The 26,523-nt window shown below is 40.4% G+C and overlaps 1 protein-coding gene across 1 annotated transcript in view; it reads left to right on the top strand.

The window, feature by feature from the left end:
* Positions 1 to 26,523, top strand: part of KIAA1244 (KIAA1244 ortholog) — a gene marked incomplete at its 5' end in the record, with an annotated part of 78,148 nt that overhangs the window by 39,197 nt on the left and 12,428 nt on the right. The window contains 17 exons of the mRNA XM_010078616.1: positions 533 to 637; positions 3,315 to 3,639; positions 5,059 to 5,171; positions 5,921 to 6,831; positions 11,732 to 11,898; positions 13,129 to 13,294; positions 14,733 to 14,840; positions 15,090 to 15,305; positions 15,563 to 15,673; positions 16,354 to 16,504; positions 17,081 to 17,395; positions 18,964 to 19,097; positions 20,761 to 20,906; positions 22,452 to 22,631; positions 23,009 to 23,153; positions 23,986 to 24,108; positions 26,201 to 26,304. Coding sequence (XP_010076918.1) covers positions 533 to 637; positions 3,315 to 3,639; positions 5,059 to 5,171; positions 5,921 to 6,831; positions 11,732 to 11,898; positions 13,129 to 13,294; positions 14,733 to 14,840; positions 15,090 to 15,305; positions 15,563 to 15,673; positions 16,354 to 16,504; positions 17,081 to 17,395; positions 18,964 to 19,097; positions 20,761 to 20,906; positions 22,452 to 22,631; positions 23,009 to 23,153; positions 23,986 to 24,108; positions 26,201 to 26,304 — 3,520 coding nt within the window. The remainder of the gene's footprint in view (positions 1 to 532; positions 638 to 3,314; positions 3,640 to 5,058; positions 5,172 to 5,920; positions 6,832 to 11,731; positions 11,899 to 13,128; positions 13,295 to 14,732; positions 14,841 to 15,089; positions 15,306 to 15,562; positions 15,674 to 16,353; positions 16,505 to 17,080; positions 17,396 to 18,963; positions 19,098 to 20,760; positions 20,907 to 22,451; positions 22,632 to 23,008; positions 23,154 to 23,985; positions 24,109 to 26,200; positions 26,305 to 26,523) is intronic.

Here is a 26,523-nt window from a genome sequence, read left to right as displayed (position 1 = left end):
AAAGGCCAGCCATGTCATCATGTGACTTGCTGCCTGTAGACATTGACTTTTGGCCATTGTGGCTGTCACCAAGAAAAGAGTCAAAAATAACCAGAAGAGAGCAGCCTGAATGCCCTTCAGGTTGCCTGAAGAAACTATCCAGTAGTCTAAAATCTTCTGGTTGTCTCCTTTCCCTCTGTTTAAGGGTTCCTTCCTCCTCAAATTTTAGGATTGAATTTCAATAATTATTTATGTTTTTTTCTTCCTGTTTTTTTCACATAGATTTTTTTTTTTATTCCTCACTCTGAAATTTGATTAATTAAATCTATTTTCTTTCTATTACTTACAAAAAGGAGCAGATCACTGCATGTGATCAGTACAAAATAAATAGGATGATAAAGGTGACCACACCACTGTAAATCCATTAGAAGAAGCAAAATAAATCACTGCTGTAAATTGCAGCATAATTTTCAAGTGAGCTAATCTAGTTATTTTAGGAAATTAAATAATCTTTGTTTTAATGTGACATGAATGGCTCTTTTCTCTTTGCTAGCGACAATCGGCAACTTCAGCTTCTTTACTTGGAGTGCATCCTCTCCATGTTAAACAGCTCCTCTCCCAGCATGCACCAGCACAAAGGATTCACTGATCTAATATGGTGAGTACATCTAAAGACTAAGGCAAATGTTCAGCTTGTAAATATAAAAGGACCTTCTCCCCCAGCCATGGAAACAAACCTGTAATAAATCTCCAGATGTGAGCAGAGCTCACTGTTAACCTATCAGTTCATTGTGTCTGATATAAGATTGTCAGGACCTCATGCTAAGCTAGCACATCAAATCCCTGTAGTGAATTATCACTTTAATGAAGTCTAATGTATTTATCCAGAACAGAAAATACCTTATGCTTTCTGCAATAGTTCAGATTTCTGTGTGGCATTAAACACACAAAAATTCTACTTATCGTAGGAGGCTGTCGTAGACATTCTTACTGGACTGATGCAGTAATACAGGAAGATAAGCAGAATAAATGTCAGATGGTGGGCTGGTGACCAGAAATCCTTATGACCTGCACTGTGTAAGTGCTGAGGCTAAATAGTCTTCATGGTGCTTTCACTCTATCAGTAAATCTTCTTTTTAATACACTTCACCAGAAAGGCTTGACATCCTTGGTGTTTCGTTTGGTACCATCACCTTGGAGCACCTGAAATAATCCTTTTCCCTCTTTTCATTTGCAATAATGCTTTTTTTTATAGCATAGTAATAAAGCAAGAATGTAACTAATATACAATTCTTTGCTGTCCCTGTCCATCCTGTGACCTTGGCAGATGATTGTGTTAAGAAAAGATATACGTGACTGTTAATGGCAAATGTGTTTCCTGTGCTTTCACCATGTAATTTTTGAAATGGAAGAGTGTGACTTGGGCCCAGTTCTAAGGATGTAACATGTAGAGGCACCCATAACTTCCCTTACTGTCCCAGGAACATCAGTGGCTGCTGGACTGGGAGGTCTTCAGGTTGATGATACTTGGCAGTGTTGCCCAGGGATTCTCTGCTGAGGCCTCTGGGAGCTATAATGTAAGAGCAGAATTCCTTCTTTCTTGGCAAACCTATTTCAGAAGTTTCTGCCCTTAAATTTCACCCAACCCTTTGTTTATGCTTATGTGACTGACTTTGGGGATATCCTGTAAGCAAGGAGACTGAACTGATCTCAGTTAAAAGAAAACACTTTGTGTGTTATTTTAAATTTACATCATTTTGGTGATCCAGCTTGCACTGCAAATCTGCAGGTGTTTGTGTTGTGACTGTGTAGCACCAGAGCAAGCTATCAGGGACAGCACTTCTTAGCCTGCATTGCTGCCAAGGAATATGCATCCTCCAGCTATATGCTTACACTAGGCAGGCATGAAACAGTTTAAACTGCAAGCATGATTTTGAATATATAGTAGTATAAGTACACACTCATCCATTAGCTGTCTAGTGAAGTTGTGAACCAGACAAATAGTTGGCTTTGTTCTTTAAGGAGCTGTCGCCTACATGCACACAAATTTCTCTCTGGCTCACACTTAGTCAGTTTTTAACAGAAGATAAAGAAGGGAGCAGCCAGAGAGAAGATTTAGCTCTGTATTCTTCTGATGGTGTTCTCCATAGTTTGGTACAGGAGCTTTGATGGAACAAAGAGGTGTGAGGAATATGTTGCTTTTGCAGCCTATGATTACACTTGCTTCAAGGCAGGCATGTTTCTTAAGCAGTGAATTCATATGTTTTGAAGTGTACCTGATTGGAGAAAGAAATGGAATAAGCTCAAAGTTGTTTTCTGTTGTCTGATTAAAAGCTGTTTTTCTTTCTCTGTCTTGAGGAAGCCGAGCTGTTTTAGCAAGCATGTTAAGAGAAGCAATGAAAGTTCTGGACTAAAACATCTTGATAAAATAAGATGTACTTACTTATGAGAAGTGTTACTTTTTATGCTGAATCCTTACTTGTCATTGGGTGTTTGCTCTAGGCGCCAGCTTGAACCTCTTGAGGCGTGTGGGTGAAAATCAGATTTGGGACTGCATTCTCCTTCAGCACTTGGCTTTTAAAATTGGGGTCTTGAAGACTGAAGTAAAATGTCAAGTACATGAGTGCAAAGCTGAAATAACAGCTAATGGAGCAAAGTGCAGAGTTGGTTTTGGCTCTGGTTCTACAGAATAGTTATCTGCTGGTGTGGAATCACTTAGCTCAACTCTTCATGCAGAAAGACAGTTGAGGGAAGGACCATGTTTTTAGTGTACAGTGGCATATGGGGAGTTACAATAGACACTTTGAGTTACTGTAGAGGGCTTTAATCATGTTCTCAAAAGCCAGCAAAACAGAGGCTCACAACTAAGAGCGCTTGCTAAGATACATGCATGTGCAGTTCAGTGATGAAACATCAGGCTTTCCAGTTAACATAGGTTGGTTTTGGTTTGGTCAGGTTTTTGTAAAGCTCACAAGTTGGACTGAAGAAGAAACACATAGCAGTAAACCCTAGAGTTTCTACTTTGTGATAGGTTGCAGCCAATGAAAGAGGCAGGCATGCTATCCTGTAAAGGGCAGCACTGTGCAGCACATGGAACTTGCAAAATCTGTACCATGTTTATAAAGCATCCAAAAGTATTTCCATGTGTAATAGCATGCTGATGCTTGGGCAATGAAAAAAACCTGGTGTAATTTGTTATTCTATCTAACCACTGCTGATAACTAATCATTAAAACGAGAGTGTGTATCTCGTTTGACTGTGGGCTATTTTCAATCTGTTCCTGTGAGATTATTTTTTTTTCCAGTTACCATCTGCTGCTTTTCTCTTTTTCTCAGGAAACAACTGTGTCCAGCCCTAGTAGTAATCCTAGGAAATCCAATCCATGACAAAACTATCACCTCTGCCCACAGCAGCATCTGCCTTGAGGCTGATTCACCCTCCTCAGGGATCTCTGATCATGGTCGGGGTTCAGGTTGTTCCTCCACAGCACCTGCCCTTAGTGGGCCCGTTGCACGGACCATATATTATATTGCAGCAGAACTGGTTCGACTGGTGGGGTCAGTGGAATCCATGAAGCCTGTGCTACAGTCTCTCTATCACCGGATATTGCTTTACCCACCACCTCAGCACCGAGTAGAAGCCATCAAAATTCTCAAAGAGGTAGGATAATCACACGTGCAAATCCGGGCATGTAAAGCAAAATGTTAATTTAACAGTAAATGTTGCTGATACATGCATACCAGTCCATTCCATACCTTAGCACTAGGAATGTTGAAATCACCCTTTCTGAGCATAGCTGTTACATCAAAGCCACTGTGACAAATATTTTTAGTTTTACAAAATCATAATAGCTATATTTGTCTCCATAACACAAGCTGCCATGGCAACTCCGTCAGTGTTCATGTTGTGATACTGCATGGAGCAAATCTTATCACTGAGTCATGACTGCTCTTTTGGGTAAGATACAGTATAGTGATCCAATTTTCAACATCTCTGGCATCTTTCCCCACTCTCTCCTCTTGCTAGAAGGAGACATTCATCCTCACAGTGTATTCCAGGCAGTGAGGTGAATATATGCTTTGGTTACATGCCATGTTTTTTAAATACAGTTTCCTTGAGCTTTATTAGAATAGCCACAAGGAAGCTGCTAATGTCTTAAACAGCAATGTCAAGACCGGTTCATTCTGGCCTCTTGCCCAGTGCGTCTGACAGCACTAGAACTGGAGCATGGTTGCACTGAAATGGGAGACTTCTTTGAGCAGCAGGCGAAATCATGGGCTCTTCCATTTCACATGTGTGGCTTTCTTCTCATGTTGTGGAACACAAGGCAACTTATGTAATTTGTAGGAAGAGTCGTCTTCCTTAGAGGATTTTTGTTCCAGCTTGTGCATACCTAGGCTATTCTATATCTGAAGATCTCTCCTAACACTACGCAGCCCCTCACTGGGTTGTTGTTTGAACTGGCAGCCACCCTGACACTTCTCTTCCTCTAATTTTAAACGATAGCAAGATGACAGTTGAAGTTTTAGGGACAGCTCAATGTAATGTTGTTTCCTGCAGGAGAGTTCTGTTGCCTCTTACTGCTTATGAATATGGGCTTGTTTGTAAAGCCTTCTCCTTGTATTTCCTGGTGGGCATTAACAGGACACCACCAAGCAGGTTGAGTCAGAAGGAATCACTTTGCCTATTTTTGCATGACTATCATTTTGTAACTGGGTGACTGAAGAGAGAGGCCCCCTGTGGTGTATAGTGTAATGCAAGATACTTGGTCCGTATTTAGGCATAAAGATTGTCTTGTGTGCAGTATCAGTTGAAGCATATTCAGTCAAAAATATAAAGCACTGGAGAATATCTGATATATGATTCTTGATGAATATTCTGCTCTTCTCTATCTGCTTTCCTGCCTTTAAAAAGAGGAAAGGTAGCTTTAATAAGTGTAACATCGCTGTTTTCCTTTGCTGTGAGAAATTACAGTACTGCCACCTCAGGTTCTGGGGCTTGATAGAACTATGACTCATTTATTGTATTTGAATAATGCTTAAGTAATCCTCTAGTAACTTCTGTTTCCTTTCCTTTCAGATTCTTGGCAGTCCTCGGCGGCTTTGTGATTTGGCAGGGCCCTGCTCTTCTGAGGCAGAATCCAGGAAGAGGTCTATTTCCAAAAGGAAGTCCCATCTGGATCTTCTCAAGCTGTACGCTTTGTTTCCTCCTTTAGCCTCTTCTCTCTTAAACTTGTGCACACAGGACACTTAGAGTTGTACCTTCAAAAGCATACCCAAATATGAGCCAGGGTATCTCTGTGGTTAAATAAGCTGTGAAAATAGGGGAGGGGTAAAAGCTGTTACTGATTTGTCATAAGTAAGTCTGGGCCTGTGTGTAAGGGCATAGATAACTATTTCGTGGAGTTTGCCTAAATACCCAACTGTGCTGGTTTACAGATGGAAATTCTTGGATCTGGGTCCTTAACCTTGCAATTAAATAACTGTGTGCTTATTGATAGGTACGTTTCCAAGATGAAGTGAAAGGAGGTAACAAAAAATTTAAGTGTTGGCAGATTGAGTAAGAAGGATTTTCAGTTCTTATAAAGATCATATCTTGTAGATAAGATAATTTTCAGGACACAGATGGCTTTAAATTTAGTTTCAGTTGAGTGTTGAGTTTTTTTTTCCAGAGTAAGTGCTTGTCTGTAAGGGAAAACATGCTGTGCATGCTGGTACAAATGCACGGTAACTGTTTCCCTGGTTGGCACTTCTTTTAGAGAATGGTCATGTCCACATGGGAGACTTGATTTGTTCTAATACTAGTTGTCTTTCTCAGGAGTAGTCTTCCAAGATAATTTCACTTCTTTTTTTCCTGGTTATGGAGGAATAGTGTCAGATGATAGTGACATTTGCTCACTATATGTGCTACATCACTTAAATAAACTCTGTTTTAATTGTAGTATCATGGATGGCATGACAGAAGCGTGCATCAAAGGTGGTATTGAAGCATGTTATGCTTCAGTGTCCTGCGTCTTTGCCCTGATTGGAGCATTAGATGAGCTGAGCCAAGGGAGGGGTCTCAGTGAAGAGCAGATCCAGCTGCTGCTCCGGCGCTTAGAAGAATTGAAGGATGGGACTGAGACGAGCAGGGACTCCATGGAGATCAATGATGCCGACTTTAGGTGGCAGAGGCGCATCCTGTCCTCAGAAAATCCTGCCTGGGAATCGGGAAATGAGAAGAGTCCTGATATTAGCATTAGCGTTACCACAGACACTGGTCAGACCACTTTGGAAGGCGATATGGGACAGACAACTCCAGAGGATAATCCAGAAAGTCAAAAAAACTCACTGTCATCTCCAGCTGGACATGACAACAAAGAGATTCATTATAGAGAACCAGAGTCAGAAACCATTGACCAGCCAGATGTTGTTCAGAGAAGCCACACCATAGTCTATCCAGATATAACTAACTTCTTATCAGTTGATTGCAAGACCCGGTCCTATGGATCCAGATACAGTGAAAGTAACTTCAGTGTAGATGACCAGGACCTTTCCAGGACTGAGTTTGACTCATGTGATCAGTATTCCATGGCAGCAGAGAAGGACTCGGGCAGGTCAGATGTCTCAGACATAGGCTCTGACAATTGCTCCCTGGCTGATGAGGAGCAGACACCACGGGATTGTCCAGGTCACAGACCCTTACGTACTGCTGCTCTCTCTCTGAAGTTGCTGAAAAACCAGGAAGCAGACCAGCACAGTGCACGGCTGTTTATCCAGTCACTTGAAGCTCTTCTCCCTCGGCTTATAGCTCTTCCCAGCATAGAGGAGGTGGATGTAGCACTGCAGAGCTTCTCTTCAACATTCTGCTCAGGTTTGCAAGCAAATATTTACTGTCTAATGAGCATGCACCCTGTTGCAGCACTGTACATAGATTCTCTTGTAGGTTTTAATTTTCAGAGAACATATCCAGGATAAGGAGGTTTGTGCTTTACAAAGCATATTCCTCCACAGCAGCACACTTCATTTAGGGCAAAGCAAATTGAATATGCAGGCACTGATTCAAAGGCAGGTCAATCCATTGACTCTTTAACAAGCTCTGAATTACATCCTCGGTCAATAGAGAAATCAAATTTTCTGTAGTAAGAGATACCTCTTTACAAGTTTGTGAAGACCTGTTGAGATTTTCATGTGCTGTCATTAAAGAGATGATGGGGTTGCCCCTTAGCATGAAAGGGGTATAAGGAGAACCACCACCTGTTTTGAAAGAGATGTAAGTAGCTTAGTACAACACTGCATTACTATTAGTAGTGCCAGACTTGCAAAGAAGGTGATAAAAATTCCACAGCCCTAAGCTCTTGAAAGGATAAGAGGAGTGACTGCTTCACTCTTTTATTTTTCTTAATACTGCTATCTATCATGACAGAAAATGCAAAGGTAAAAGCCCAGACCAAGTGAAAAATCTTACCTTTTAGGAGATGAAATACCTGTAGTTCTTTCAGGGTTGGAAGCTTTGGGATTTTGACTTGGTCAATCAAAGAAAAACATGCCATGCAAAGGCTAGTTTGTTCTGTTGATAGTTTATTTAAAGTGTTTATAAATATATACATTTTAGAAGGGTTTCTTTTTCCTGACAGTGGCCAAAGTGGAAATGTTTGTTAAAATATATTTCTCTGCGTCTTTAACTTAATTCACCACACTTGCCTTTCCTATTGCTCTTCTCCTAATCATTGCTTCATTCATTTGTGCTCTCTCACACACATCAAACTCATACAGAGTCAGAAGGGATGCCTCCCATCATTGTACAGCATAATTTAGATATGAATCTGGGTGAAGAAGCTGATATTCCTGATACCCTGTTTAAATACTGCCCAAATAAGCCCTAACTCAGCAAGACAGTAGATGAAATTCTTAAGAAGCATTGTCCATGTTATATCACAGAAAGGAGATGTCTTAAAGGAAACATTAATATTAGTCACATCCTTAATTGAGGTGCTCAAAAGCATCCTTTCTGTTACAAGGTATTTCTTTTTCTTGAAAAAGAATGATCTTGAGGTTATGCCAAAAGACCAGGACTAGAACTCTATCTCAAACTTTTGTGCACCTGTTCCCTCGTGAATGAATGAGTGTACCACTTCTTTTCTCTTTTGTCTGTCAAATCCTTTTAGAACATTTTAAAGCATTGTAAGAGGTAGACCTAGCAGACTTCTAGATTTTAAGGCTAAATGTGGCTTTTGTTGTCATTCAGTATGACAAATACAGTGAGAAAGATGGAAGAATATAACTCAATTTCTGCATTAAGGCCGTAATTTCTGGCTTGTATATCTCTCTTAAAAAAATGCCTAGTCTTGGACTCAAGACTGTTGAGTTGAGAAAGACCTTTCCCCTTTCCTAAGAAAGCCACACCCATGGCTAAATCAGAACTTAAAGATGTACACCATGGTTCCAGTCTGATTTGGTGAATTATTCTTAGAGGACGCCACACAGTAAGGAATCATGCAAAAACATAGTAGCAAGTTACCGTATTAACGTAGCTTGGAAGAGGTATCCTGGTGTTTTCATAGAGCTGTGGCTGTTACAGAGTTGTAATTTTATGCTCTCACGAGATCTGTGCAGTTCATGTTTCAGTTGACTCCTGGAATGAGACTCAGCACAGCTGAAACAGGCCCTTAACTTGTACCTCAGATCTTAAGCAAAAGTCCATCAGTCCTGCTGAGGTGAGGACTTGTGTTCCTGCGTAGGTGAGAGAGGCATGAGTTTGAAGACTTGTAGAGAGAGACATACTGAAGTTGAAACACCTGTCTGGGGGTAGGAACTTCCCCTGGAGAGCTTCCAAGTCTGATCTGCCAGTATAGGCAACATTTAGTCCTTATCTAGGACTCCTTCCTTAGCAAAAACAATTCAAGGCACAAATTTAAGTGATGAAGTTAGAGGAACTGGTGTTCATTGTATGTACAACATCTATTCATGTATAATTCCTGAAGAATAAATTTAGAAATGTTGAGTATTGGTTAATATTTGAGTTGAGAAAAGAGACAGGTGCAGTTCTGAGACCAGCCAGTGCAGAAGCAGTATTTTTGTGTTTCTGAGAGACCTTATTTAACTACTTTGTTTCATTTTTCAATTTTTCTTACACATTGGGGGAAAAATATATTAGCTATAATTTAGTAGTCTTTCCTACAAGCTAGATACTTAAATAGTATTGTAATATTATTATGTTTTCATAGGACTGAAAAGCCTGAAATGAGGCTGAAATGAAAGGAGGTAGGAATTTGAGGCACTGACATGGGAGTATAAGCATGGAAAAACTGAAGTCAGCTAAGCAGAGTTATAGTGAAATTAAAATTTGGAAGTTAGTTGGTTAAAAGCCTTCCTAATCTACAGTTTTCATCTTTCCTTCCTTAGAAATTTCTCCTTGTTGCTAGATAAAACCAATGCCAAAAAATTCCTTAGTGACACTGGAGTTGTGATATCTATATTAAAAAATACCAAATGATGTAGAAATTCTCAAGAGTATCTTAACTTGCACAAAACATTGTTTGCATTTTTTCAGGACCAACTTTTACCTGGCCAGTTTAAATGAGCTGTATCCTCTGTTAAGACAGTGTGCTAACCTCATTGTTTATTATAGCTGGACAATTTTTATAATTAAAGTTGATAATCAGTATTCTCTTAATTCAGACATAACTATTTTTATGAACTGCACTGTCAAGGCATTAATTCTAAAAATTGCGTGCCATTGTGTGAGTAATCATAGCAAACATTTTTAGCACTCTCTTCAATTTTGAATCCATAGCTTTTAGCAGCAAGTTTTTTATGTTGTTAAGCCTCACTGCAAGTTTATGCATCAGCTAATCTTCTGCTTTTGAGATCTCAGCATCTCTCAAATGCCGTTGTTTATTTTCCCATATTTTAGATGAAATTAGGGACCATATTTTTCCCCAAACACTTTTGGGTCCTCAAATACATACCTACTATGTAGTAGCCACTTTTATGTGCAGTTATACACCTTCCTTTTTAATAGTAGCCTTGGATAGGAAGTTGCAATTTTTAAAAAATATTTTAATGCAAAATCAAGTGGGCTTTGTTTTTTCTTTTAGATACGTCTCTGCCTTGAGGTTTTTATTACTCTTGCAGATTCTAGTCCCTGAGATACATATTTGAGAAATCAGGCATCAAATCAATATGTTCTATCTACATCAATATCATGGTCCTCCATTCAACAAAGTGTTAAGATTCATCTTTGCCTTCAGTGATGAAGGAGTCAGTGGAGCTACTTACAGGCTGCTTTCAAGAACGTGATTGCAGTTTTGGTACTAGGTAAAGATTCCCTGTTAACGTTCACCACAAGAAATCCACCCCAAGCACACAGCAGCCGGTGTGGGTGTGGTGTGTGGCCTGCCCTATCACCCTTCTTCCACAAAGGTTGCTCCCTTGATCAGCTATTCATTTTTTAGACCCACCCTGGAACAGTTACTCTCTTTCTAAATCCACCCTCAAACAGTTACTCACCTTATCCACGCCCCCAAAGTGACGACAGTGGAAAGTCCAAGAAGGCAGCAGCACAGAGCTTTCAAACCCTCACGAGGCAAGAAAAATATTTGCTTCTTTTCTGTGTGTGGATTTTAATTTTATTATTTTTCTTAATGTTAACGGTTTGTTGTATTTTGTTTAAGAAGAGGCATGAGCTTTATGGTGGGAGGAATATATTCACAATAAACCACTGCAGCAGTTAACGAATGTTACACAGCTTTGCTTCATCATGTAACTAACCTTGGAAGCTGGTTTTTTGTTTCATTTCAGACGTTCCTCTAGGATAAAGCCTTAATCTTCCCTAATTGACATTATATGAATGGATTTCACAGTTGACATGAAAGCTATGAAATATTATGGGTCACATGGGGGTCTACTATTTCTGGTTTTTTTTTATGGCTTAAACTACAGATCATGGGGATTCAATTAGACATTGCTCATACTTGATTTATGCTTTTCTACCGGTAGGTCAGTTAACTCAGAGAAAAATATACATGCTGTCCATCCTACCTGGGGAGAAGCGATTGTATCACTGGGCATGGTTGTAGGCTGTTGTTTCATACGTTTTTCATATGGGTTTTCAGGAGTATTGAGCACTTAGGGGTCTGACAGAGCTGCAAGTGCTCAGCTATCAAGAAAGCAGGTCCTGTATGAACTAAACAGGGCTTGGAGTTGTAACGAGTTCCAGCCAGCTTGGCCCCAAATATTTGTCCACATACTTCTAGGCCATGGAGAGAACGATGATTACAGCCTGATCCTGCCAGGAGCCGAGCACTCCAGTCCCCATCCAACAACTCACTTAACCCCCCAGTAAATCTGTCCTGGCTAAAAGGGCTGTCACCCTCATTAGCACCATTTGGTGCAATGTATCCTCAGTTAAATAGGAAGGCTTTGCCTCTGCCCCCTCCCACCTCACCTTTCCAGTTAGCATTGCAGATGTATCCTGCCCCTTGCTTTGTACCTGGCAGTCATCCCAGTGAATGCTGGTGCTCCTTGTGTATTTCAAATTTAGCACTTCGCTTTGCTGGACTGTGACTGGAGTGTTCAGTTTGCCTTGCAGCAGTGCATTCTAGGTGGAATACTTATTTTTCTATTCTCTATTCTAGTACATTTAATAGAGTAATTTCTACTGATGATTCATCGACTATTCTAGCAATCTGTTGCTGTTGAAATGCTTCTGATTTTTTTTTTCCAGGCAAAATCTGTGTAAAATGTGAGAGCTCACATGGTGTTTTTGTTAGGTATGATGCACTCACCAGGATTTGAGGGAAACCTAAATTTCAGCTTCCAGACTCTGATGAATGCAGACAGTCTCTACATGGTCTCACATTACACTCTGCTGCTCAACCTAAAATTGGCCAACTCAGATTACTACAGGAAGAAGCCTGCCCAAGCCCCTGTGTTGCTGGTGAGTTGGAATGTGGGACAACTGTTAGAAAAAGAAAATTTTATTTGCTTCCTTTCACATAAGACAGCCTACACATAAAGCCTTCAGGCTGCTTGCTAGGTGGAGAAATAATAATTGCAAATTAAGTGTTCTCCAAGCTGTTTATGAATCTTGCATGATAAATGTCATGCATCTGAATTACACAGCTTCTCTGTAATTCAGAGAGGAATGAATGCTACTTACTGATTATCAATAAAGTAGCCGTCATTTTGATGGATATTCTATCTTCAGAACAGATCTTCATTAGCATCGTGCGACGCAGCAAGTATTGTTCGTGCACATTGTCAAGGGACATATCTTCATCTTGCAACTACTTTTGAGGATAATGACAGATTTCTTGCTTAATGCTTGATTTGTATTTACGCAGATGAAGACATGAAAAGTTAGAGTGAAAAATAATTAGGTTTTAGTAAGGTGAACTGATGATTTTTGTGGCACCTGGGACTCCTTAGCTTCTTGGGCTTTTTAAAAATTGTTTTGAAGGCTGCAGGGGTTATAAAACATGAACCTATGTTTTTCAACTAAGTTGCCCAAGAAAAGTAATTTCAGAGTTTTCCTAAAAATAAAAAAAATCATAGATATATGTAACAAAAAACCGAAAACCAAAAAAATTCTGTCAAAATGTACCATTATTGCTGAGCTTTCCATGTAAGAGAGAACTTATATTCTAGAAGACCTTGAAAACAAGTGGGTTTTAACATCATCATCAGTTCTGGTATGTTCTTCAGCAGCTGTGAGAGCAAATCTGTGACTCAAAGCCTTCTCTAGGGGCAGCACTGTGCACAACAGGCCTTGAGCATGACCCAAGTATTGTTGAAAATAGTTCAAATATCTAATTGTACCCCAGTTCATCTGTGGTGACTGTTCAGTGCAGAGAGGCCTGATTGCTGGAATTGAGATCCTACCTCTAACTTGTGGAAATAGTGAGACATCAGCGTGTCACGTTGTCACTGTGCAAGAACTGTTGTTAAGATTTTCATCTTGCGTGAACTGCAGTAAGAGAAGGGAAAGCTCCTTGTTCATGTCGTTCTCCACCATAGAGACACATTTCAATCCTTGGTTAATTCTTATTTTTGCAAAACTTCATTTCTGCCCCTGAGTTCCTTTACGCTCAGGAGTAGATCTAGGAGCTGAGGCTCATGCTGTAAGGCTTACTGTTGTCTTATGTCTGGCTTCTATGGTTTTGTGCAGAAGGATTTCATGAAGCAGGTCCAGTCCAGTGGAGTATTGATGGTATTTTCCCAGGCCTGGGTTGAAGAACTGTACCACCAGGTACTAGAAAGGAACATGCTGGGGGAAGCTGGATACTGGGGAAGCCCTGAAGAGCACAGCCTTCCACTTATCACCATGTTGACTGGTCAGTACTATGTTATGATGGCAAGGCTTAACTTCCCAAACATGTATAAAACAAGCTACAATAACATGCTGCTTTATGGCATTCCATACAGAACAGCATGTGATCATGCAGCACGTAGTGTTTCACTGAATTACCAGCAGAGGAGAAATGAGATTTAAGTGTGGCAGGTACCTCAGTGTTTGTTTTGGATCAGACAGAAAGCTTTTGATGCGTGGGTTTAGAAACAAACTGTCCCTGGGAGACAGGGAGAGTAGATTTGTTCACTGAACCAAAACACCTCTTAATTCTGTCAGCTTCGGTTCTGGTAGACGTGGTACCTATTAATGATAAGCAGTAAGGCTGCTGTTTTCTTGATGCCATGGCAAAGCCATTTCAGTGTGCCTGTGGTGCAGTACAAATACAAATAGTGGCATCTGATTCTGGAAGCCTTCCACAGATTGGGTTCTCCTTTGTTCAAATCTATGCTGTGCCAGGGATATGCCAAATAGTGCTAGAGAGAAGCTGAAAACCTGAAACACCTCTACTAAATACTTAAAAACAACCCTTAGCTTCCTTTAACGGAAAAAATCAAATGGCACCAGCTGAAAGGCAGCAGGTTCTCCAAGTTATTGTGTTGATGTAAAATATGCTGTCTGCTTGAATGTTTGTACTGTATGATTAAAAGAGATAATTGAAACAGTGTATGCAGGGAGAGCACTGGCTTCAGTGGAGCCATTAGCTGGTAATCAAAGGGCACTGCTCTGAAAGTTTTTTGCTGATTGTATTGAGCTCAGTGTTGCTTTTAGCTTTTGAGCTGGGAAACTGAAAGAAGCACTTTGGAAAAACAATAACCATGAAATATGTGTAGAAGAGACAGACAGGGGCTGCTAGAAAGGAAATCAACCTGACATCCCTAACATTAAACTGTCTTTGAGAAGCTGGTCTTCTGATGTGTTGGAGAAAGGGTTGTATTTCTTTTGTTGAGATTGAACCTTACATAGGTCTACTAAAAATCACTCTTAGGACATAGGATTTTAGTGCATGTTGAGGACTCCAACTGAGGTCTGGCAACATCTAGATACAGGATTTAGCAAGATTTGAAGGGTGTGCTAAGAAACGTGGAGATCTAAGGGTCTGGGAAGTTCTGAACTGTGAGAAATACCATGAAATCTTTGCTGAGAGTTCTGTTGACTGTGTAACTTGTGGGGGTGGGGGGTGGGGAAGAAAGCTTTTGGGAGTGGGATATTTCCCCTCTTCGAGGAAGTGTGGGTTATACAGGGCAAAACATAAGACGCCACAGCTCGTGTTTGTGCCAAGGCTTCATAACGCTGCCAGAAAAGAGCATACCTGGGAAGTCAGGAGTGCTAGTACTTATTTGCACAAAGAGCTGTTAAGAGATGCTTTCCTTATACTACCTGTGTGTCGAATAGTAATCTGTTGGTTTTTAATGTTCTGGCAGACATCGATGGCTTGGGAAGCAGTGCAATTGGTGGCCAGTTGATGGCATCTGCTTCAGCTCAATCTCCTCTTTCCCAAAACTGGAAGACGGATGACTCGGTTGTTGCAGGTATTAAGACTGTATTAGAAGCACAAGCGTATCTACCAGCAGGGGGCTGTTATATACCATAAGCATATTCCTGTAAATTCTGTTATAGGACAATGGTTTAAGGGTTGGGGGAAAAATGTCAGTACATCCTACATGTGAATTGGTGGTCCAGCATGCAGAGGACAAATATGACTTGGTTTTTTACTACTGCTGATAAAGGTGCTGTTGTATCATTTTCCAGTAGTAGTAGTAGTGTGTTTCTTGCTCCAGGAGTTGCTTTTGCCCGATACCTTTTAATCGGCTGTTGGAAGAACTTGATTGACACTTTGTCCACACCACTGACTGGCCGCATGGCAGGCAGCTCCAAGGGGCTGGCCTTCATCTTGGGAGCAGAAGGAGCCAAGGAGCAGAACCAAAAGGAGAAGGACTCCATCTGCGTGAGCCTGGATGGACTGAGGAGGGCAGCGCGGCTGAGCTGTGCTCTAGGTACTGCTGCATGTGGGATGTCATGGCAGACTCATAAAATAGGATGGTAACATTCCTTGAAGGAATTTTAGGAGAGAAAAGCAGCATCCAGTTCCAGTCTTGGATAGGAACCTGGACTGTAGGATTCCCCATAGAGCCCACCTGCCCTACAGCATAGACGTATCTAGCCAACTTGCCTTGACACAACTGGTTGTTGAGATTGCATGGGACTGGGGAGGAAATGCTGGTTAAATAGTAATTGTGTCATTGCTCTACAGGAGTTGCTGCTAACTGTGCATCTGCTCTTGCCCAAATGGCTGCTGCCTCCTGTGTCCAAGAAGAGAAAGAGGAAAAAGAAATCCAAGAGCCCGGTGATACTATAGCTCAAGGTAACTATGTGATTAAATTATCTACCGTATCTCATATTGCCTGCAAAGATGTAACTGGAAAGTACTTTGCTACACATAGGACAGAGGAGAATGCCACTGCTGTGCACCACTTGCTTGTAGGCATATGGGATGTATGTCTCAAGGCTTCAGTACATGTCCTGCTGTCCTAGATTCTTAATGTTATGTCACATTATATTTTATATGGAACTGAGGTCAGTGGAACAGCAGATAATCTAACAGCATTTTTGAAATGTGCACTTTTTAACCAGACGACATCAGAGAAACAGTTAGATGTGAAATCACTAAACTCTTTTTTTTTTTTTTTTTTTTCATAGCAAGGGAGATTTTGGGAAAGAAAGAAATATCTAGCCAGACAGTTCCAAAGAGAAACATGTGATATCGCTAGCAATCTGTATCTGTTCTGTGGGCAACAAGATGTGAATTTGGGGGTGGAGGGTGTCAATCTGATTTTTTTTTTCATGCATATAAATCATGATCAGTCAAAACAGATTTTAATTTTAAAACTGTCTTATGTTTATGAGGAAGAAATAGGTTTCTCTGATTTGTTTTCTTGTCTAAAGTCCACAGCGTATACCTTTGTCATCAGCCTATATATAAACCAGTGTTTGTTTAAAAGCTGGAGAAGCTAATTTTTTTTTAAATTATTTTTTGTACTGCAGTGAAACAGAAAGTGGAGCAGAAACTGGAGCAGATGGGGAAAGTGCAGGGAGTCTGCCTGCACACTGCTCATGTTTTGTGTATGGATGCAGTCCTGAATGTGGGCCTGGAGATGGGAAGCCATAATCAGGACTGTTGGCCTCACGTGTTCAGGTACTCACCAGCTTTCCCAAAAGGAACAGAATTTATACTGTGTTGCCTGAAAGTAATGGACTGAGAAAAAGGACTTTACACAGAACACTCCCAGAGCATGTAAACAGTGTCAGAGTGAATTAACTGCCAGGTTCTGTAAGAGAAAAGACGGTGCTGTTTTTCCACCACTATTCAGAGACAATGCTTAGAAGCTTCAAAGTTATCAGAAGAATGTGGCAGACCCAGGAACCTAAACGGGCTTTTCAGGCACCTCCACTAAACTGTTTGCTATCTAGGCACACGGGAGGCCAAAGTATGTAAGAAGACAGTTTATCTGTATGTAGTCTTAGAGTTCGAGATCGTCTGTTTACGGATTGAGGAGAATGTCCTGTGTATCATAGCTGGTTCAGATGGAGAAATTAGTACGTGTGAATTGGCAGCAGGTTTCCATGTAAGCTGGCTTGTCACAGTGACAGGGCTGTGAGACAGCCAAGAGTCTGTCTTCTGACTCACCTCTGGAGTACCCAGTGATTAGTGAGGGAGGAGTTGTTGTTTTGGGGGTTTTATTCATCTTTTGCTTCTCTTGTTTGTTCTCAGGGTGTGTGAGTACATCAGCACACTGGAGCACACCCACTTCAGCGATGGCACTTCCCAGCCCTCCCTTACCATCACCCAGTCACAGCAGGCACCTGGAGTGTTGCGCCCAGACTCCAAGCCTGGGGAGTCTCCCCAGGCACTGACTCCTGAGCAGGAGACCACCCTCAACAGCAATCCTGTCATTCAGCCAGTTTCTATCCAGGAACTCATCAAGGAGAGCAGTAAAGGCAAAGCTTTTGATTTGCGTGGAGGCAGCCTGCTGTGTGGGGCCAGCGCTGCCAAGGCTGTTCTCACACTTTCCACACAAGCTGACAGGTAAAAGCAGCATGGTTAGGAACCAGAATCCCAAAACAGGACCAAAATGGACCTTTCTGTGGTGCAGCAGGGCCTGATCTTTGTTTGTTGCAGCCACTTGTTTCAGCTGAGTTTCACAAGAGCTGTATGTGAGTCACAACCAGCAGTTCCTAAAAGACCTGGTTTTCTGCATCTCTGCACTCCCTGCCCTGCAGGTACTGGGCTGAGTGTACCTGTGCACAACAGTGGATATGCAGAGTAAATCAAACGCATACTGAGAGGTAGATTTATTGCTTTCATGTAATTTAATCTGTTGTGTTCATTAAAGCAGACAAAATAAGTGAGTGTCTTGTCCTGACAGGAAGGGACTGAGTGACAACAGCAGTGTCACTTAGAAACTCGGTGCTTCTGGCAGGACTGTGAGGACAGCTTGTTAGCCTGCCTCCATGTGTCTGGAGGAGGAAGAGCCACCAAGCATGGTCACAGAATAGCTAGGTTAAATGTCCCTACAGCATGGTCTGCAGACTGATATGTCACAGACCTTTTCACTATTTCTGCTGTTCTTTTAGCAGCCCAGGCTAGAGTTTAAAATTTCCTGGTTTTGCATGTTTGTAATACCCAATTTTTTCTCCAGCTGGCATTTTGCATTTTTGATCTCTGCCCATAGGAGGGCATTATTTATAAATTCAGAGGAAAAAGTAATGCAAACTCTCACTGTGTGTAGGAGTTTGTGCATGTGAAGTACCTTTTATTCAGGAAGATCACAGTACAACTTGGTTCTGAGGACTGGAGAATAGCAGTGGTGTAATTTTAAACAATGCAGGTTTGATTTTTGCACTATTACTTCAGTGCAGACGTTATTAGGACTCAGTCCTCGGTTTCCCAGGACTATAGAAAGTTTTTCATAAAAGCAATGTCAGAAAATCATATTTGTGTCAACTTGTAGCTCCACCATGTGAAATTTCACTGTGATCTCTGTGGAATCCACCTCCTAGGTAAGCATAAGTTTACTGCTTTAAGGGTACAGATTTTAACTCTTAAATCTTAAGAGCTCATTGCAGCTGAAAAGAACAACTGTTGTTTATAGTCCTAAGTAGCAATTCAGGTACAGCAACTTAAGGTTTAAGACTGGAATTAATTTGTTTTTCATGTAAGGGGCTGTAACTTCAGATGGAGCAAGCTGGTGTAATTCTAAAGTCAGTGCAATTATGATGATCTATTATGAGGACGGGGCATATTCTCACTTTTTTTGATTACTGGTTCATGAACTGCTTATAGCATTAAGATGACAGCAATGGGGAAGCATCAATTCCTTGAAAAAGTGACTTTTTTTTTTAGTACCACACTTGAATCTTGGAACAGTTCTGGTTGGTCCTTCAGCACTCTGCTTCCCACCTGCCAATTAATAAAGCTTCTGGATCAAAGTCTTTCTGTAGCACTGTATAAATGAAAAAGCCCTCAATAACCCAGTGTATCACCAAAGGCAGCATGTAGCAGCCAGGTACAGATAAGAGTTTTCCTCTTACATACATGTTTAAGTCTGCATCTCATGAATTTTTCAGTTAGATTCTGTTTTTTTTTACTCACAGGCTCTTTGAAGATGCTGCTGACAAGTTAAACTTGATGGCACTGGCAGGCTTCCTTTACCAGCTCAAGAAGGCTTCTCAGGCCCAGCTTTTCCATTCAGTGACAGATACAGTTGATTACTCCCTAGCAATGCCGGGTAAATCGCCTGAAGATCCCTTACAGAGTGCTGTGATTCATATACAACTGTATTGCTTACAGGACTTGCTTTGTATTCTTTCATTTTTAATTTTTCCAATTTAAATTTGAAGGTATAAATAAAACACAGTGTTTAGTCCATTAAGATCTTCCTGTAGGAGCAATTCAAAGTCTTTAGAAAAGGTTGAATGCTTCTTTTGGACAGGGACCATATCCACACCTGCTATGAAACACTTCAGAGAACATTAATTTGGTTCTTGGGCTTTGGGGGTGTTAATTATCCACAGATATTTAATCACAGCTCCACCTTGGAGCCCGATCAAGTAAGGAAAGTAAGACCTACGACAGTGGATTTAGGTTAGACATTTGACAGTGGGATAACCTCAGAAGTGTTCAGAAAATGGGTGACAGCAAACAAAGCACACAACTGAAGACTGTTAAATGAGGCAGTGGGTTTTGTCCTGCTTGCTGATCCCCAGCTGAGTGGAGCATATACCTTACAGTGCAAAGCCTGTAAATTGTCGTTTCCATCACTGTCTCAAATAGACCAGTAGGACTGGACCCAAATAAAGACATTTCACTTAAATTTGTACTGTGCCTTTAGAAGTTACATTAGTCATACAGGCTTTGTTCTCTCCTGTGGCAGACATGGATTTTATCTGGCATATGTCTCTGTTTTAATCATTTCCCCCTCTCTCTGAAGTGCTGCTTGTAATTTTGTCAATGTGATACTTAAGGTTGTTCATTTTTTGCTCTTGCTTGTCTCCAGGCCTCAAAACTCATCACTTTATTTTTAATAAGCAGTGACCCTCTTACCATGTGTTCAGTAGTCAATCAACAGTAGTTAGTAATAATGAAATTAAAATTAGGATAGAGCAATTAATTGCATAGTTTTTTTACATTGAAAGTGGTATGCCCCCTGATTACATCTTTCAATAGAGATAAAAGTACCATCGTATTTAAAATGAGAGAATGAAGTGTCTTTCCAAATGTAAGTGCAACAGAAGATTAATCCCTTTCAATAGGAAATAGAGTATTACTGGCTAGGGAAGAGAAGTATTTTCTCACATTCTTTGTTTCACATCCTTTGCTCAGTAAGAAATACGAAAGGACTAACCAAAACTAAATAACTTGCAGTTTATATTCTCTCCTTTAGATGTCACCAAAGGCTTTTGCAACTACTATTTTGGGGTCTTAATGTCAATTATTTAACTCCTGGCTTAACTTTTCTGCACTGCTTCTCCAAGCATTTGTCTTTAAAATGTTTCCCAAAAAAGTCATCACTTAGATCAAAGTAAATTGTGGTTAATAAATTGTTCTTAAAATTTGGGTCCGTCTCCTGTTCTCCTACCTACACAGGCGGGCATAAGCTGTGTTTTACATTGATTTTTTTTCTCTTCTCTTCTCTTCTCTTCTCTTCTCTTCTCTTCTCTTCTCTTCTCTTCTCTTCTTTTCTCTTTTTAAAATTTTTTTATTTTTTTCTCTTTTTTTTTCTCTTTTTTCTTTTTTTCTCTTTTTTTTCCTCTTTTTTTTGTCTCTACTACCTTCCTTCACCTGTCCCCTCAACTTAATTTCAAACCTGATTTAAATTCCAGTTTAGACATCTAGAGATGGGGGAGCTGCTATTGCTAAGCTTCTGTTTATTTTCTTATACTTTCTTATAGGTGAAGTAAAATCTACCCAGGACAGGAGAAGCGCACTTCACTTGTTCCGACTTGGTGATGCCATGCTCAGAATTGTAAGGAGTAAATCTCGCCCGTTGCTCCACCTCATGCGCTGCTGGAGCCTGGTGGCACCTCATCTTGTAGAGGTAGGAGTGAGGGAGAAAATGGGAATGTGTGCAAGATATGACAAAGCTGAAAAATCTGGAGAAGGCTTGATATCTCTTAAAATGCATATCAGCCCTCAACATTGTCAAATCTGGTTACTCTCCTGTTGGAGTATTGTATATACTGTGTCGTGTGTTGTGATACTGCCACTGAGGAGTGCACTTTTAAATAACTGAAGTGAGCATGTCCGGGGACAGTGTTTTGGATTTTTGCAATATGAGCCTTCCTGTGTGCCTGCAGTGAAAAAACTGAAACCACCCTAAGAGGTTACATGTACTCCTCCATCAGCTATTTTCCCAAAGTCTGCATCCTTGCAAGTCTTCCTGTGAAAGGGTGCAGGCTTTCTTTTCCCACATAAAGCCAGCTCAGCTGGGAAGATGGGGACATTTTTTCCCTTTCCTTCTCCTTCCTTGTAAACCAGTAATAGCCATGTAATGGATTTTAGTCACAACAAATGACCTTTCCTCAGCCAAACTTTCGGTTTTATTTGGTGAAATGCTGGTGTCTTGACTTGTCAGAGCTTTCTGATTTCTATCATTGGTAGGAATAAACATGCAGTACTTCTTTCTGTCAGTGAGGTATGTGGTGTCATGTCTATTGGGAGCACGCTTCTCTGGAGTTTTAAGATGAGCTGTTCAGTAAATTGCCATAGCATTTTATTTCATTGGCTCAAGAAAATGTATGGATTGTCTTACAGCAGAATTCAGACAGTGGGGTGTCTCAGTGGAATCCCTCTAAGTGAAGTAGAAGTAGTAGAGAATAGTTTTGTTGTATGCTTATAACAGCCCTTTATCTTGAAAACTAGTGTCTCACTTGCCTTGGATGCCAGCCTGAGACCACTTTAAATACTTCTCATGTTTTGAACACTTAAGCCTTTTAAGATCCCAGGCCCATTTAAACTCAAGTACCTTCAATGTTTTTAGAAGGCAAGGCTGGTCAGTCTTTTTTGTTGACTTCAGTGCAGATGAGGGCATTACTGGAAGGGAGCAACATCGAGGAAAGGACAGAATTCAGCATAACCTGCATAGTTGCTCATAACAGTAATTTTATATCCAGATTCACTGGTGTTTAATCTTTTTTAATAACTCTTCCAAAGTGAGAAGATTCTCATCACTTTGAAGTTCCATAAATAGCCAAATAAAAAGTGAAGTTTGGTCGTGCATACATAGGTATGGTGAATATGTGCAGAAACTACCTTTTTGAAGGGAAAAATGGTCACAGAGTAGAAACAGAAGACATTTCACATGAATTCTGTTCTGTGGGTTTTATTATTTAATTTATTTATTTTTAACTCTGGGCTTTTTGGTTTGTCATCAAACCTTCATGTATCTGTGGGACTCCAAGCAGGTCAGAGTCTGTCAGCTGTTTCCATAGTAGTGCTCTCCCATTCTCATTGCAGCAGGGACCCTAGTCACATTAGTGGTGAAGCTGTTTTTAGAGTTCAGCAACATGAAGTGCTTACCTCCCTTAAAATTGTCTCACATTTTTTGCTTAGACAAACTCTAATACTCCTCCTTTCCCTGCAGGCTGCCTGTCATAAGGAGAGACATGTGTCTCGGAAGGCTGTCTCCTTCATCCATGACATCCTCACTGAAGTGCTGACGGACTGGAATGAGCCCTCTCATTTTCACTTTAATGAGGCACTTTTCCGTCCCTTTGAGCGTATCATGCAGCTAGAGCTGTGTGATGAGGATGTCCAAGATCAGGCAAGTCATCCCGGATCAGGGTGTCTGTATCTGGCCTGCCATGCCTGTAAGAAGTATGGTCTCCGGAGTGCACTCAGTCCACTTGAGAGTGTTTCCCAAATTCCTTCCAAATGGTGCCTCTTAATCATTTTCAAGGGCTCAGGAGGGCTTTGCCTACCTAAGCCAGTGTTGTGGTAGAGCACAGAGACAGTACACCTGGCTTTAAAGCAATTAAATAAAGCTTTTCTATTATATACATATAAAAAAAATCAGTCTAGACTGACATAGTGAAATCTAGGAATGTGTTTAAAGCCATCCTCATTCCTTGTGAAGGTCCATCTATGTATCAGTTCTGGTTTTTTGTTTTATTCTTTTAACCTCTTCTACACTGTCTGCAGGTGGTCACCTCTATAGGAGAGTTGGTGGAAATGTGTTCTACCCAGATCCAGTCTGGATGGAGACCCCTGTTCAGTGCCCTGGAAACAGTTCACAGCAGCAGCAAGTCAGAGGTTAAAGAGTACCTTGTAGGAGAATACTCTATGGGTAAGGACTTACTGCACTGTTTCATATGTGCTTTTGGTTCCTTGTCTTATTCCTTGGGGACACAATAATGAACTCAATATATTTGAATACTCTCTTTAAAAACTCTCTTTCTTATTATGTGAAACCTACTGCTCTTATACATCAGGGTAAGTTAGTGTGATAAGCTAGGCAAGTGCTTGTCTAGGCACTTAATCACAAGGCTTCAAATTGCTAGCACTATTACAAACCATGTTTGCTGTAGGAATTTGCTTGTTTGGAAACTGGATAATATAGGAAAATCACTTGAATCTGTCCTTTAGCCCCATTAGAAGGTGTTTTTAAAATGTTACAAGTCACGTGTAAGGGGTATGATTTTCCTCCTAGATTTTGTCTTTCAGAGCTGCTATGATCAATGGCAAAATGCAAGTGCATGCAGCTTTTGAAGACTGATGATCTACTTAGGAAAAGCAACACGGTTTTGTTACTGTATGGTCTGAAAAGTTTTCGGCATAACTGCTGTCATCTTGACACTTACCAAGAACTAAACCAGAAACCTCCACCAAACGGAAGTGTTAGCTACTGAGCTAAGTTCAAGACCGCAGACCTGCTCTTACCATTTCAGCTGGCATAAGCTGATATTTTTCATAGATAAGGCAAAGGAGGGAGTCTGTATTACTTCCTATGAAGGGCTACACGAGTTGCCTCAGGAGCAAGAGGTTTTTACTTCTAAGGTCATTTCTGTCTCTGCCTAAAATAGAAGAGATTCTACAGATTCAGTTAAATTGTTGAAGAACTGTTGTAAAGTCACCTTTTGGGGAGATGGGGAGGAATTCTCATCTTGTTATTTCCTCAGGGAAACGCCAGGCTCCAGTGTTCGATGTCTTTGAAGCATTTCTAAACACAGACAGCATCCAGGTCTTTGCCAATGCTGCCACCAGTTATATTATGTGCCTTATGAAGTTTGTCAAAGGACTGGGTAAATATTTTTATTTTCCTTTCATCCAGTTAAGTCATGAGATGTCAAACTTGATCCTGTAGAAGAGGAGAATTAGTTATGTAATATATGGTATTGGTAAGGAAGAGAGAGCCAGTGAAGAAGTTGAGTCCAGAATGCTTTAAAAAAAATAAAATCAAGGGATTATTTCAGAAACATTTTTAATGCTATCAATTCTTCAAGTTGTTATAGCAGTGAAGATGCATCTCATTATTAAATGTCTGCTTCATTTATCTTAATTTGCAGCAGGACTTATATTAATTTAAACTAAACAAAAAAAAAACCAAAACAAAACAAAACCAAAAAAATAGCTAAACCCACCTCAAAACACAAATATTTTCATCTGAACATTCAGTGAGATCATGAGCATTGCAACTAACACCACTCTGGCCCCATGATTTATTCTTTCGTTGTGTTACTGAGCGTAGTGGAGACCAGGCGTGTCCAGTCAAGCTGACCCTGCAGAGTAATTGTGGTGCTTCACCAAACTTCCAAACAAAGGCAAATGGTGTTGAGTCATTTTGCCCCCATGTTCATTTTCCCTGGCTTGCCTTAATTATCAGAATTTGACATTTTTCATTGAACTGTGGCAATGATTTCTTTTCCTTATGTAAATTGAAAAACTTCTCATGAATGGTAAAATGGGGATAGGTTTTTTTTGTGTGTATTAATTCACAGAGGATTTAAATTAAGAATGTAACTGCAGCAGATCTAGTCTTTAATGTTACTCTCATTAAGTATTTCACCATTGATTTAAACAGGGGCAGAATTCAGCTTGTGATGACAAACCGGAATTGTAATTATTACTACAAAAGCGAAACAAACTTGCATGTCCTGTACCAGCAGAGGGAACTCATGTTCCTTCTGGAGAATTGAAAAGCCTGTCTTATATTTCTTCGGGTTTCTTACCTAAAAGTTTGTCCCCTTTATGGTTGCATGTCAAAAAGCAAGATCTTTTTTTCCATCAAAGGTAATAGGACTACAGGATACTTCAGTACTGAGCAATAACAAATATACTACGCTTTGTGTGCATTTTAATGTAAAACTAAAGGTTTCAAACTTCACTGGCTGACTTGGCTGATTTCAATAGTAGACGAGACTTTAAAATACATTATGGAGGGAATAGTTAAGGGCATAGAGAAAAATAAATGTGTTGAAAGGAGAATAAAATAGGATTTAATAAAAGGATTTAATATTTATCTTGTGGTTTTTATGACAGGAGTCGCTTTTAAGGCAATAAAATCTTAATGTATATAGGCACTTAGTAAGGCTTCAGACTTGGCACTGAATGGGAAGTATTTGGCTAAACTGGAAAAATGGTTATGAGCCAAGTATGCTATGGTGGGCAGAACATTGGCTGAGAGGGGAGAAAAGCAGACAGGGAAAATGCTGGAGTGAATAGAGTTATCTGGGGAGGAGCTCTACAGCAGGATGCCTTGTAGCTGCTCTGCTTATTTAATACATTTGGTGAAGCTGCCCTAAAAGTAGGAGTCTGCCAATGCCACAGAGTTAGTAATACCCATGATATTGAGACACTAGAACCTGAGGGTATCATACAGTTGAAACTGTGAGACCTTGACACCTGAATTAAATAGCAGAAGGAAATATTGTAGCACAAGATATAAAAGTATGTGTTTAGTAAATCTGGTAAATAAGCCAAAAGAAAGAACTTTCGGTAGAAGAATTTTCCAGGGCAGGGGGGTGCAAATTAATAGAAAAAAAATAGTATATTAATTGAGTGAAGGGTATATGCGATCAAGTAATTTCTATACCCATGGAAAATAGTGGAGTTAATATGCAGATGACTATAAGGTATGATTGTAAGAACTCCCCAAAGCTCCATAAAGAGTTATTAAATAGGCATGTATTTATTAAAACATTTATTAATATAAAAGTCCGTGTATAGACTGTGACCAGTATTACTGTGTTTTTTCTATGAGAATCATCTGGTGGTCATCTAATAAGATCAAAGAAGGGACCCAGACATTAGGGCACAACGGAGTGGAAAAGGAAAACTAATGCTGTGTTTGTTTCTCTTTTTCTATCCTTCCCAATGCTGCCTTTCCTGTCCCAGGGGAAGCAGATTGTAAGGAGATGGGTGACTGTGTGCCAGGATCAGGATCTGCATCTACAGACTTGTGCCTTCCCGCGCTTGATTACCTCAGGAGATGTTCTCAGGTATGATGAATAATCTTATACAGGTACTAACCTGGCCTAGGAAACCGTTCTAACCTCCAGGCTTTGCATCAGTGGTTAGACAGTTTGTATGAACACAGCAGACTCTGCAGGAAGCCTGACAGTAATAACCTGCGCTGCCAGATGGAGAGTGGCGATCTGAAGGAATCTCGCACCTTTTGGGTCAGCTAACAGTGGGAAGACTGAGGACATGAAACCACT

This window comes from Pterocles gutturalis, unplaced genomic scaffold, assembly GCF_000699245.1.
Source record: "Pterocles gutturalis isolate BGI_N339 unplaced genomic scaffold, ASM69924v1 scaffold8708, whole genome shotgun sequence".
NCBI lineage: Eukaryota > Metazoa > Chordata > Aves > Pterocliformes > Pteroclidae > Pterocles > Pterocles gutturalis.
This window is presented reverse-complemented; position numbering and strand designations above follow the sequence as displayed.